Consider the following 15,186-nt stretch of genomic DNA (forward strand, 5'->3'; position numbering starts at 1 on the left):
AACACGGAAAACAAATGATCAATAATCCATTTAATAGCAGAAGTCTATGTGGCAGTTTCAATAATATAAAGCAATATTTTAATCAATTCACAAAACCATTTGGAATTATTGCCGTATCTAAAACATGATCAATGCAGAGAAACGACTGGATTTTGAACTGGAGGGGTTGAAGTTAATTATAAGGTGGTGAAAAGTATGACAACTACAATTGATAACTTATTAGAATGTATATAACAACTGAAGTTTATGAGGAAAAAGTGAAAAATGTAATAATTAGCTGTTTATATCGAGCACCAGGCTCAAGCATACATGTATTTAATGACTTCATAGAAGAAATGTTCTCAAAAACAAATCAAAAGTTATGTTTATCATGGTGATTTTAACAATGATCTGCTGAATGCGAATAAGCATAAAATTACCAATGAATTTTAAACACTATATACAGTCTGAGGTTACATCCTAAAACAACCAGGCCAAGCAGAATTACACCTCACTGTGCCACCTTAATTGACAATATTTTCACTAACAACATGGAAAACAACATTGTGAGTATATTATTATTTAATGGCATCAGTTTTTATGTATTTTAAAGGGCAGAGAGCCTTTCAGCCTACCACAGCTGCGTTTGGTTGACTCTGTGGAATCCTTTAAAAAGCAGTTAAAAGTTTCTGTTTAAACAAGCCTTCTGTTGATCAATGCTGTTTATTTATTTATTTGTTTGTTTGTTTTTACATTTATCCCTTTGTATTGTCTATTTTATTACTTCTCTGTTTATTTTAACCTTTGTGTGCTGTGCTTTGCAACTGCCTGTCTATGAAAAGTGCTTAATAAATAAACTTTAGTTACTTACTGTAATCATGCAGAGCAGTGGTCCCCAACCCCCGGGCCGGTCCATGAGTCGTTGGTACCGGGCCGCGAGAGTTGAGGCTCGGGGGTGAAATTTGTGGTTTTCAGGCTTTTCATCTGTTTTTATTGTTTTTTTATTTATCATTTTTATTGTTAACGTGGTTTTCCTGTGTGTCAATCTTTTTTTGGGGGGGGGGAATCTCCACGTGTGTGTGTGTATACAATTAACCTCATTTATTTTAATTCTTTCTTTTATCTGTTTACATTATACCCCTGTTCAGCACTGTGGCTGAGACTTGATGTCTTTTAAATGTGCTACACAAATAAAGCTGACTTGACTTAACTTGACTATTCCATCTGGAGAACCACCAAGCAGCCCACTGTTGGATAAAAACAGTCTCCTCCTTGATAACTGCTCCAGTAGAGTCAGTATACAGCTGCTTGGCCTTCGGTTCATAAAGGATCCCCCAATCACATGCCTTTGGGGATGAAAATATCTCTTAGTCATAAATGCTTCTTAGAAGCACAGACCCCTTTTTACTAACAACTTACTTTACATCCTTTTGTCAGGTTCTACCGGCCAAGCAGAGTCTTAAATAATGAAGGAGGGTATGAGCTCCCCTGGAGTGCACCCACGACCAAACCAAATTTGCTAGCTGTGATAGTCTTCTTGCAATATACCAGCCTTTTATAAAGAAACACAAATTAGGAGACACAGTTCACTAAAATTTCTTGCTTAACACCTAACAGAATTAATTTATTACCACAATGCATTCTTTGTTTGTCCAACTGTTGCTTCCTCAACCTGTTTCTTCTCTTCCTCGGTCGCAGCCAGTGACGACAGTACATAACTGGCCTTGTCTTCTGCTTGGGCTAAATCCAAGTTCCTCAGCACTGCATCGAATTTCTTGGCTTTTTAAAGCAAAAGGATTTTAAAAGTTTTAATGGGACCAAGCCATTTTGACCACAGAGTAGACAAAGTCGAGTACAAAGCATACAAAATACATATAAAATTAAAGTGGGGATAGTGGAGATGAACAGTCTGATGTCTGTAGTTTACATACATGTAAAGGCAGAAATTAGGGACATACAGTTTTTATTCATAAACACCCCAAAGAAAAAACATTCTAACAATCAGTACCTTCCTGGTTCAAAGCACTCTCCAGGTCACAAAGTGTGGTTATCCACTAAAACCATTCCACCGTGTACTGAATGTAAAAAAGTGTCACCCAGTTTAATTGGTCTCAGACTGCCTCAAAATACCTCAGAATATGAGAATTCAAAACTATTTTTATGTCTCTCAGATTGAACCAGTCAGATTGAGCCGGATATTATATGCTCTGGCCATTGAGTCCCATCTAAACCAACCCAGACAGAGCCTCACGGGGTTGACCTTTTGTGGGAGAAAAAGGCCACAGTGAGTTTGTCACCATATGCTGATGATGTAAAAGTCTTTATGACCGGGCACAATAAAATCAGCACTCAGAAATTAGCATTATATGAACCAGCTTCTGTTGTTTAGGTCAGCTGGTCAAAATGTGTTGGCCTTTGCCAGAAGAGTGGATTAATAAAGTGAAACCAAAAATGCCAGCTCTGCTACAGTGGGACAGGGAGGGGATGAAATGTTTAAGTGTGTTTCTGGGAAGGGATGACTTCCAGATGAAAAAAATTGGAAGGGTTTACTAAAAACTGGTGAGATCTGCTGGACCCAAGCCCACTGCTTGTCTCGTGGGTGCCTCTATATGACATACAGCTGTCTTATAGAGGGAGGACCTTGGGTTTTAATAACTGCGCAAAGCAGTTATTAAAAACCATGTGAGGAGCATTGACTATGACAACAATCTGTAGAGCCAGGAACCAAATAATGACCATCTACAGCATTGGTGTCAAACTCCAGTCCTTTAGGGCCAGTGTCCTGAAACTTACAAGTGTCCCTGCTACCACACACCTCAATAATATTAGTAGGTCATTTGCAAGACTCTATAGAACACTGTAGATCAGGGTGCTGAGGTGGCAATTCAACCACTGAATTCATGTTACAGCTGCTCATGAGTGAATGAACAATAAAAAGTACATTTTTCTAAACGCTTACATTATTCTCCAAGAAGGCTGGGTACTCAAGACCGGTTCCCCCGACCCAAAGGCGCTGGGAACAAACCTTCTCATCCACAGGGAGAAACCCCAATGTACAGGCAGCAGAGGGGATACTAGGATACCTACCCCAGCCTGCTGCCTCTCACCTAGGGCAACTGTAGACTGAGACAGAGTCCAGCCGCTCTCTCGGAGACTGGTTCCACAGCCTAAGTCATGCGTTGAGGTGAGCCAGACTATATCTAGCCGGTACCTCTCAACCTCACGCACTAACTCAGTAACCCTGTCCTGGGCAGGGTGAATTGTTCCCTTGGTTGTATACTCGTAGGAGTCTTTTCGGTCTTTGTCTTATCCCTCACAAAGGACAAAATTGCAATGGGACACCCTACCAGGTGGGCAAAGGCCCCCCAACAACCTAGCCCCTGGGATCCCTGGGACACACAAACCCCTCCATCACAATAAGTGCTTAATAATAACAATTCCATGTATCCAAGTGGAACCTATTTAAACCAACGTGAAAAGTGATTCCTTTATTTGTGCTGTACTGGAGCAGAGCTAACATTTTAGCAGAATGCCATACATACATAGTGACATAGTGATGAGAATAACGGCATTATTAGTAACGCCGTTACTAATGCTGTAAATGTTTCAGCTTTCAGTAACTAGTAATCTAATTAATTACTATTTCTATCATTACAACGCTGTTACTGTTATTAACAAGGTGCAGATGCGTTACTACTGTTTTTTTTACTTTTTCAATACACTGTTGAAGCTGTCTTCAGCTTATTCAGAGTTAGGGGTTGAAACAATCGCACGTGTGCTGCTGATTGGCTGAGAAAGAAAAGTAATCATGTTAAACAAATCACATGACTTCTTTAAGGTGACATAGTAACAAGATGCTATGTCAGCCCAAGACAAGCCCGAGTCTCTATTTTTGTGTTAAAAGTGTGGACTTCAAACTATATACCTGTTTTTTAAATTGTGTTGATAGGCCACGTAAAACCAGTCATGATAAAAAATATATACCAGCGGTCCCAACCCCCGGGCCTCGGACCGGTACCGGTCCGTGAGTCGTTTGGTGCCGGGCCACGAGAGTTGAGGTTCAGGTGTGAAATGTGTGGTTTTCAGGGTTTTTATCGGTTTCCAGCGTTATTTTGTTATCGTTTTTATCATTAACTCGGTTTTCCTGGGTCTTTTCATGTGTGTTATGGTAAATGGTAAATGGCCTGTATTTATATAGCGCTTTACTAGTCCCTAAGGACCCCAAAGCGCTTTACATATCCAGTCATCCACCCATTCACGCACACATTCACACACTGGTGATGGCAGCTACATTGTAGCCACAGCCACCCTGGGGCGCACTGACAGAGGCGAGGCTGCCGGACACTGGCGCCACCGGGCCCTCTGACCACCACCAGTAGGCAACGGGTGAAGTGTCTTGCCCAAGGACACAACGACCGAGACTGTCCAAGCCGGGGCTCGAACCGGCAACCTTCTGATTACAAGGCGAACTCCCAACTCTTGAGCCACGATCGCCCCACGATCGTTATGAATAAATTTTCTTTTTTTCGGTACCGGTACTAGTTTTATTTTGTTGTATTTATCCGCGACACCTTAAAGTCCGTGAAAATATTGTCGGGCATAAATCGGTCCGTGGCGCAAAAAAGGTTGGAGACCGCTGATATATACAATGTTTTTTCCTGAATACTATTGATGTGTTTACTGTGTAAGGATAGCGCTTGTGACCAAAAAAAAAGAAGTACCATACTGACCAATCAAAAATGATTTGGCAACATGGCAGGAAGAGGGGAAAGTTCTAGGAGCAATGGCAGCGAGAGAGAGAGCAAAAGAAAGAGAGAGAGAGTTTTGAGATGTGAGATATTTGTGACCTTTAGCGTGTTTGGATTGTGTAGTTAGTGTGTAGTGTAGTCGATATTTTTTTGTGTGTGTGTCAGAACAATGAGGCAACTGCTGATTGTCACAGTTGCTGCCAAAAAGCCACCAAAGTCAGATTACAGTGTAAACGGTGTCTCCAGGTGGAAAACAGGAGTGATACACCTCCTGCTGTCAGGCCTGCAGGTACCACGCTTGTGATGAGGTCCATTATCTCATAGTGGACAGAAATTATTTTTTGGAGTGGCACAAATCATTTTGTGGCATCTTATTTGATGTAGAACAGCTGATTGTTCTGTAAATAGTTTGAAATAGTTATTTTAAAAATCCTTGGGTGCATTTTTAGGTGAATAGCTGCAAAAAACTTTGTTGTTTACAAAACTTGTTCATAACTTCTTAAAGTTTATAATTTATCTTTGCATTTCAAGTTAATGATTCATTAAACATGTTTGTGGTTCTTACAGTAAAAATATAACCTTTTTCTACTCTGATTTTATGTTTTTGGTCATTTTACGTACACCAATAGTTACTTTTCCTAGTAATTAGTTACTTTTATAATATTGTAACTGAGTTACTAACCCAGTTACTTTTTTGAAAAAGTAACTATTAACCAAAACTAATTACCTTTTCATAGTATTTTGCCCAACACTGATACATACATTCTTACATGCGTTCCCTCATCATTCATCCGCAGAATAAAATGAAACAGCAAATATAAAAGTCTAAATACAGTTGTGCTAAAAAGGATATTGCATTTGTCGTTAGGTAACAGCCATCGAGTGTAAGTGATATTGATTATTGTAATATGTTATGCTAGTGTTTTATTTACCTTATATTTTAAAAAGTTATCATTAAACTATTCACAATTAGAGGAATTTTGCAGATATTGAACATTTTAGCAGGCGTACAAATCTGTTGAACAGTTCTCCCAATTCTAGAAGTTTGGTCCAGGCAATATCAGGCTCTTTTTCTACAAAACACTACATCTCTTTATTATTATTGTTATTATTATTATTATTATAAATGATCAAAGTGTTCGTGTTTAAGTACGGCATCTTTTCAAATCAAAGACACTGAATCTAAGATAATTAAGTTTTAAAATTTTTATTTGGAAGTTTTTTCATAGGATGTAGTTATTTTTTAAATGGTTTGTACATACTTCTGGCGTACTGTTTTTAAATTTAGTCTTCCTTTTGTGGTAGGAAGGAAGAAAGAAAGCAGTTCAAGAGTTCAAGAGAATGAGGAGGGTCGTGGGAAGAGAGATGCCATACGCCTGCACGAAGTCTACACTCTGGAGACAGTGGTGGTAGCAGATTCGGACATGGTCCAGTACCATGGTGGTGAGGCAGCACAGAGGTTCCTATTGACTGTTATGAATATGGTAAGATTTTTAGAATCAAACGCTGTTTTTGACTTCCCTCACTTGAGTTTAAGTCAAACCGAAACTGTTTATTCAAATACATATAAGTGTTTATTTAAATACAGAGACTGATGCATTTCTAAACCAGTAAAAATGTTGAAAGAAGTTACTCTGTATTTAATATGTGAGCATTTAAGTCAACTTCATTAAAAAACCATCACATGGTAGCAGTAGCAATAACTTTTTTAGTGTTTGCCAGTATAACTGTCTTAAAGTTATACTGAAATTTGCAATTTCAGCCTTCTTGTGTACTGTTTGGTCTCATACTTACAATACTACCTCGGAAACCCAGTGCACTTTAAATACAGATCGATTTTCCTAAATTCTTATACAATTTTGTTGCAGAGGGACTGAAGCCTATCACATTATCATCAGGCGACTTTACACACTCGAGTGTGTTACCCTTATACTCACAACATTAATGCAGGCAACTACACTCTCTTACACTTAGAGCCAATTTAGAATCACCAGTTAACATGACAAGCTAGTTGTGTGTTTGCACCACTGCACAATAATGCTGCTCATAACCAAATTAACAAACCCCAAACCTTTTAAAATACATAACCAGTTAATATCTGTTTAGGCTATGTTAGGTAGAGTTGTTTAATTTATGTCTATAGAAAAGTGTGATGTTGATGTCAACTATCTAATCCAAGTGGATTAAAATATTCATTTGCAATAGTCAGTTTGTTTATTTGCATTAGCAGGTTATCCATCCATTCATGCATTATTTCTAATGGATGTTATCAGAAAATTGTCCCATAAATTTTGACATTCACTCAAGTATGTTGATGATTTTTTTCCTTTATATGACCTTTCACATGGTTCAGTTGTACTAATTCTTTCTTTCAGGTCTACAATATGTTTCATCACCCGAGTCTCAGAGTTAGACTAGACATTCGAGTCACCAAGCTGATGCTGCTTTACAACCGCCCAGTAAGTCTGACATTTCGCCTTCTTTGACCCACATTAAAATTGCTTTCAACCCTAACAACCTGAGTTTCATAGGTTTGTGAGATTACCTCTCTCTGAGGTGTGTGTGTGTGTGTGTGTGTGTGTGTGTGTGTGTGTGTGTGTGTGTGTGTGTGTGTGAGAAAAGAAATTAAAAAATCCCCTTTTTCTCTTTCAAAACAATCTGCCAAACTTTACAGGCTTTTTTCTAAATTTCATCTATGCAAAGATTTATTCTCAAGGTGTGCCTTGTGTGCATCCTTTCAGTGTGTTAAAATTGCTTTATGATGACATTTCTTTCACTTTTATAACCTTGTTTTCTTAAAATGTGGTGTACTATGTATACAATTCAATGATTACATATAGTGTAACTCACTATCTTTGATTCCAGTTTGCACAAAGACAACAAATGGCAGCAAAATTATTTATTTTACACATGTTGGGATATTGTATTTGTTTTAAATGTTATGTACTTATGTGGTATGTAGCTTTTGTTGCCATGATGCCAGGTCTCTCTTGGAAATGAGATTTTTAATCTCAATGAGATTTTTACCTGGATAAATAAAGGACTAATAAAAAAGCACACATACTGTAGTCCAGCGGGTGTGTTGGTTGGTTGTTTGCTGCTAATAGACGTACATTAGTTTATGTAAGCTAATTAATAACCAAAGCCAAAACTAAATGGAATATAAAGAGACTAAAACTATAATTCGGTTTCGGGGGTCACTTTGGTATTCCCCCTGGCTGCAACAACAAGTTTCATGTTAACAAATGAAGAATATGCCGTCCACTTTCAGTTCTGTCCAAGTGGGTCTTCCGTTGTTTGGCTAGTGTTAGAATTTATTTTTATCTTTAAGGCTATATACCTCATAATTTGCATCACACATATGGTTTATCCTTTACTGCACAAATGTATGTAATATCAGGTAGTTTTGAATGCAGACTGTTACACTATGACCCCCTGTCAGGTATGTGGGTGAGGGTTGTGATACATACAAGAAAACAGGGCCATAAATTCTGGTGTTTGGGAATGCATTCCTCCCACCTTCTACAGGCCTGACCAGAGGACAAGAGGCAGTTGCCATGGTGATGGCATTGTTGCATGCAAAAGTTTCATCTCTATAAAAGGAGATGTTCAGAAATGTGTAGAAGTTGAAACGTGAGCCGTACATGAGGTCTAAAGGCTTTCCTCCAACTTTTGACCAATCATCTTAACATACATACAGATAAGATAAGATAAGAACTTTATTTATCCTGAGGGAAATTATTTTGTCTGCCTAGGTGTACCAGCCTTTTGTCTCTGAGCCAGAGAGATGGAGGTCCATGGCGGCATGTAAAAGTAATCTGAAATCCGTTTGATAATAAATTGGGAAAACTTGTAATTTGAGCATATTTGTTTTCTCTCATAAAAAAAACAGACAATTCTGCACCCAACATGGGGCTTGATTGAGTTGAGGAGAAGATCACCATTGGCGAGCAGAATCGGAGCGATGTTGATTTGAGCCTCGCCAGATATTCTGAACCGAGCCTAGCTGGTTGCTCGTGAAAGAAAATGGGCCTAATGAAAAGGTAGGCAGGATTGCTGTTATTGAAGCATAGTTTTAACACTAGTGGCATTGAAATGGAAAAATCTACCTGTTAGCTGTAATGCTCAGGTTTGTAAAGCACTCTCCTCCACAGTGTAAATAAGTATAGCGTTGAGCAGAATCTTTTTGAGTCCCCAGACCAACAACCTGGTGTCTGACACTCTAAATTTAGTAAAAAGGGGTCACTTGCTCACATTTGGGCTTTGCTTTTCTTCACTTCTAATATGAAGTAATCCATTCAGGGACATGACTTGAGGGATAAAAAAGGTCTTTAAAAAGTCGTGGCATCTTTTCCTCTGAGTCTGTTTTTTGTTTTGCTTTTTTCATCGCATACATCAACGTCTTTTCTTTCCCAATCCTGCTTCAGTAAGAAACATAGTTATGTTTGTGGTGTGATTTGCATGTAGTAAGCTGTTATGTTGTTGTGTTTAAGATTATTGTATTGCATAAAATACTGCTTATGGCATCAGCTCAGTACACGCGACCAGACCAGAGTCTCCAGCTTGTCGGTCCCACGAACCACCTGATTCAAACAGGCTCTCGTCCACACAGTGCTCATTTATAAAGTGCTTTACAAACCTAAATATTACAGCTAACAGGTGGATTTCCCTGTGTCTGTGTAGGTAGTCAAACATCAAAGAAGCACTTACTGCTAAAGAGACAGACTGAAATCATTGGTTTCTTAACATAAAACTCATTGTTGCAGCCAGGAGCAGTGGAAACGTGACCTCCTTAGACTGCTTTTTTAGTTTTAGTGTCCTTATTTTTCCCCTGAGTTGTTGGTGCTTTTGTTAGTTAACTAATATGAACTAATGTTTGTCAGTTGAACCCAATCAATCAACCACCCAACCCAGTGACATCACATCGTGTACTGGCATAAGATGGTGCTAAGCATGTTCTTAAAAACCTTAAAAAGTAAGTACTTAAAGTTAAAGTGAAAATGAAACACTACATTTATAAAAGTCTAAGGAGCTTGCAAAGAAAAGCGTCTGGACTTCTTTAAGTTGCTTGAAGACGTTTCACCTCTCATCCGAGAAGCTTCTTCAGTTCTAAGGTCAAATGGTGGAGAGTCCCAGATATAAACCTAGTGGGAGTTTCCCCCCACAGAGGGACAAAAGGACCCCTTGATGATCCTCTAACTGCCTGAGCCAAGGTGGGAAACTGGGTGTGGGTCCCAATCAGCCAGAGTTTCGGGTGTGTTCATTGTGAAACCTGGCCCCACCTTATCATGCGAATTCCTGAGGTCAGATGGCCCAGGATGTGAGTGGGTGTTAAGGCGTCTGGGGAGGGATCTCAAAACTGGATTATAGATGGCAGAGAGTTGGTGTCGTAAACCCCGCCTCTGTTCAAAGATGGTCGCTCACAGTGGACATAGATGCTTCTTTCACTCCTCTTTCAAACCATCTGTCCTCTCTGTCCAAAATGTGAACGTTGGCATCCTCAAAGAGTGACCTTTGACCTTTAGATGCAGATGGACTGCTGAGTCTTGTCCTGTGGAGGTGGCTCTTCTGTGTTGTGCCATGCGCTTGTGAAGTGGCTGTTTGGTCTCTCCAATGTAGAGGTCTGGGCATTCCTCGCTACACTGTACAGCATACACCACGTTGTTAAGTCTGTGTTTTGGCGTTTTGTCTTTTGGGTGAACCAGTTTGTGTCTGAGCGTGTTGCTGGTTCTGAAATGCACTGGGATGTCATGCTTGGAGAAAACTCTCCTGAGTTTCTCTGATACACCGGCTACATAGGGGATGACAATGTTGACAATGTTGTCACTTGCATACCCACCACGGAGGCCGTGGAGACTGTCAGAAAACGACTACAAGAAGACAGCTCCTTGGAGGACAGGACCAACTTCACACCCGATCAGATCTGCACACTGTTAGACCTCTGCCTCACCACTACATATTTCAAATACAACGAAGGCTTCTACACACAAAAACATGGCTGTGCCATGGGCTCCCCCGTGTCACCTATTGTAGCCAACCTTTACATGGAGGAAGTGGAGAGAAAGGCTCTTGGCTCTTTCAAAGGAAGAGTACCCAGCCACTGGTACAGATATGTGGACGACACCTGGGTCAAAATCAAGACACAAGAAGTGGAATCCTTCACTGCGCACATTAACGCTGTGGATAAAAACATCAAGTTCACCAGGGAAGACACAAAGGACAACTGTTTGCCTTTCCTGGACTGCGCTGTGCACATTGAAGAGAACGGCAAACTCAACATCGAAGTTTACCGGAAGCCCACACACACGGACCAGTACCTCCTCTTTGACTCCCATCACCCTCTGGAACACAAACTTGGAGTAATCAGGACCCTACACCACCGGGCAGAACATGTTCCCTCTAAGCCTGAAGGGAAAAAGAAGGAACACACACATGTAAAGGAAGCACTCAAAACGTGCGGCTATCCTAAATGGGCGTTCATAAAGTCAGCAAAGAGGCACAGAAAAGAAGACCAGACACCAGCGAGGGAGGATAAGAAGGACAGACGCAACAACATTGTCATCCCCTATGTAGCCGGTGTATCAGAGAAACTCAGGAGAGTTTTCTCCAAGCATGACATCCCAGTGTATTTCAGACCCAGCAACACACTCAGACACAAACTGGTTCACCCGAAAGACAAAACGCCAAAACACAAACTTAACAATGTGGTGTATGCTGTACAGTGCAGCGAGGAATGCCCAGACCTCTACATTGGAGAGACCAAACAGCCACTTCACAAGCGCATGGCACAACACAGAAGAGCCACCTCCACAGGACAAGACTCAGCAGTCCATCTGCATCTAAAGGTCAAAGGTCACTCTTCGAGGATGCCAATGTTCACATTTTGGACAGAGAGGACAGATGGTTTGAAAGAGGAGTGAAAGAAGCATCTATGTCCACTGTGAGCGACCATCTTTGAACAGAGGCGGGGGTTTACGACACCAACTCTCTGCCATCTATAATCCAGTTTTGAGATCCTTCCCAGACGCCTTAACGCCCACTCACATCCTGGGCCATCTGACCTCAGGAATTCGCATGATAAGGTGGGGCCAGGTTTCACAATGAGCTCACCCGAAACTCTGGCTGATTGGGACCCACACCCAGTTTCCCACCTTGGCTCATGTGATTAGAGGATCATCAGGGGTCCTTTTGTCCCTCTGTGGGGGGAAACTCCCACTAGGTTTATATCTGGGACTCTCCACCATTTGACCTTAGAACTGAAGAAGCTTCTCGGATGAGAGGTGAAACGTCTTCAAGCAACTTAAAGAAGTCCAGACGCTTTTCTTTGCAAGCTCCTTTGACTACGATGACCTGGATGACTGAGAACCTTCACAGACATACATTTATAAAAGCCAGTTTAAACCATGCTCGAGCATTGTTAAATACTGTCTGTGAAGCTGAATGTAAGAAATAAGTGCTTAAAATTTAAATTCAGGAAAGCGATTCCGCTCCCTGAAGACCAACACAGAGAGACTGAGGAGGAGCTTCTTCCCGCAGGCGATACGGTCTCTCAATCACACCACCACACAGTACTGACCCACACATACAGTTCTTACACACACACTGGACTTTCTGGACTTTGGTTTTGCACAACACTGGTCACTATATTCTTCATTTCCGGTTAATACTTGTACAGCTGCTGTTATTGTGTATATATTTATTTATATTTAGATTTCTTCATACATTCTTATATAGTTCTATATTGTGTATTGTGTATTTTGTTGTACAGTTATTTTATTTTCGACTTTAATTTATATATTTATCTTTATCTTATTCTTCCCAGTTAAATTTACCCTTCATTCTAATTTGTGTTGTACAGTTATTTCATTTTTAACCTTAATTTATATTCTATTCCTTCCTAGTTAAATTTACCCTTTTTAATTTTTCATATTTATTTCCTATCTTATTCATAGCCTTTTCCTTTTTTGTTTTCTTTAGGTCACGAGCAGTTGTCCAAGCATTTCACTACATATCGTACTGTGTATGACTGTGTACGTGACAAATAAAATTTGAATTTGAAATTTGAATTTGAATTTGAAGTTTAAAAAACATGTTTAGCGCCGTCTTCTGTCATTACAGAATGTTATGTCATGAGGTTGGTTGGTTTGCTGTTTTACATTGGTTTATGTTAGTAAGCTAGAGACAGAATTCACTATGACCATATGCTGTGGAGCCTCTTCTTGTTGTTTAGACATTTTACCTGGATCCCTGTTTAAAGATGTTTTTCGGTCCATCTGTTCTTGTACGCACATGGCTAATCCCTCTCTGGCCTCTGGTTAAGTCCGGTTTACTTCAAGAATGCTGTTATTCACCCTATACTAAAAAAAAGCCCAAACTTGACCCTTCTATTGGTCAGCTATAGACCAATCTCTAAATTACCATTTCTTACCAAGATTATTGATAAGCTAAGCTAACTGCTGCTTTAGATAAATACAGCATTCTTGATAAATTTCAATCTGAGTTCTGTAAAGGACATTCAAAGGAGAGAGCTCTTGTCAGAGTGTCTAGTGACACAGGAAATTGTTCTGTTCTCAACCACTGTATCAACCAAGCGAGATCTGGTGATACAGTGATCACCAGATCTTGACAGGTTGAGGTATTGGGCCAGTGTATCAGGATCTGCCTTACAACTGTTTACTTCATATCTTTCTGATTGTTCTCTTTGTGTGGCTGCTTCCAATTATAGGTCTTCCTTAAGCCATCTTAATTTTGGTGTACCTCAGGGTTCTTTTTTGGGGACCTTACTATTTCTGGTTTACATGATCCCTCTTCAACACATTTTGAGTAGAGGTCTCATATACCTGCTACACAGATGATATTCATTTATACATCCATTTTAAGCCTAATGAGGTATTGAATCTGCATGTCTTACACAAGTGCTTAGGGTTTGTAAAAGTCTGGATGGATAGAACTTTTCTTCAACTTAATCAGGAAAAGCTGAAATTCCTGATTGTGCTCCAGAAGAGCGTAAATTTCAATAATGGAAACTCTTGGTCCGTTAGCCTCTTATGCCAAGTCTTCCATCAGAAACATCGGGGCAAATTTTGAGTCTGGTTTTCCCTCAGATGTTCATGTTCATACTCTGGTTAATTCATGTTTATATTAGTTACAAAATATTGTTAAGCTAAGTAATATTATCCCGCAAACAGACTTGGAAACTGTTATTCATGCTTTTGTTTCTTCAAGATTGGATTACTGTACTGTAAAGCGCTATACAAATACAGGCCATTTACCATTTACCATTCATCATTCACCTGCCTAAACAAAGCATCATTAGACCATCTGCAGATCCAATGAAATTCAGCAGCGAATGAGAAACAAAGTAATTGAGATCTCTTAGTCTGGGAAAGGCTATAAAGTCAAAACATAGAACAGTGATGAACCTTCTCAGGAGTGGCTGGCAGAGCAAAATTACCAGAGTAGTGCAGCGGTGACTTATCCAAGAGGCTACAAAAGACCCCAGAACAATATCCAAAGAACTGCAGCCCTCACTTGCCTCAGTTAAGGTTAGTGTTTATGACTCCATCATAAGAAAGAGACTGAGCAACAATGGAGGTCTAAAATGAAAAAGGAACATAAAGGCTTGTCTCAATTTTGCCGGAAAACATCTTGACGATCCCCTAAACCTTTTTGGAAATACTCTGTGGACTGATAAGATAAAAATTTAACTTTTTGGAAGATGTGTGTCCCTTCTAAAACATCATGGTTATGCAGGGAAGATCCCCAAACAAGTGATCCAAGGAAGCTTCCTTACAGCAGACGGACTCACATGCTGTTCTATCCTCCTCACTGGCCATTGGGTTTTTGAGTAGGTTATTAAAGCACCTATTGGCTTCGCCTTCAGCCATTTTGTTGTGTCAAACCAACTAGCCTAATGACATAATGTTCATTGTGCATAAGTCCCAATTTTTTTTTTCATTATTATCAGAATTAAATTAATTTAGTGTCTTTGTTCTCCAGGAAAAGCTAAAGGTGGGCCATCATGGAGAAAGATCTCTGGAGAGCTTCTGTCACTGGCAGCATCAAGAATTTGGTGGGCCTTGGTACCTTGGTACCAACCATGTTCCCGGTGGAAGAGATGATATCCCTCCAGTGGACAGTGCTGTATTGGTCACCAGGTATGCAGCTATGAACTGTTTTAAAGCTTCTTAGAACTTCACTGTGAGGAAGAGAGCTGCCATGTTATTGAGTCTGACTGTTGTTCCCCGTCAGAGCAAAAACCTGAGCATTATATAAATGTGACTCCGCAGTTCCCCCACTCCCCAGGCCAGACCAGTGCCATAGAAGATGGTGAATAGAAAACTCTGTCTTGTTCTATTAGGGTCCAATCATGTGCTGCCTGATACTTATAGGCAAATACACCAATGTCTTGGCAGCATTTATGTTTGTTTGCTCAGAGATGTGTGAGGTGCAGAATGAT

General features: G+C 40.1%; 1 protein-coding gene across 2 annotated transcripts in view; it reads left to right on the forward strand.

The window, feature by feature from the left end:
* adamts17 (ADAM metallopeptidase with thrombospondin type 1 motif, 17) overlaps positions 1 to 15,186 on the forward strand; it is a 100,215-nt gene that overhangs the window by 21,759 nt on the left and 63,270 nt on the right. For both annotated transcript variants that reach the window (XM_082530679.1, XM_082530680.1), the window contains 3 exons: positions 6,033 to 6,211; positions 7,103 to 7,186; positions 14,727 to 14,884. In XM_082530679.1, coding sequence (XP_082386805.1) covers positions 6,033 to 6,211; positions 7,103 to 7,186; positions 14,727 to 14,884 — 421 coding nt within the window. The remainder of the gene's footprint in view (positions 1 to 6,032; positions 6,212 to 7,102; positions 7,187 to 14,726; positions 14,885 to 15,186) is intronic.

The sequence above is a fragment of the Aulonocara stuartgranti genome, assembly GCF_965226115.1.
Source record: "Aulonocara stuartgranti genome assembly, chromosome: 1".
In the NCBI taxonomy this organism is placed as follows: domain Eukaryota; kingdom Metazoa; phylum Chordata; class Actinopteri; order Cichliformes; family Cichlidae; genus Aulonocara; species Aulonocara stuartgranti.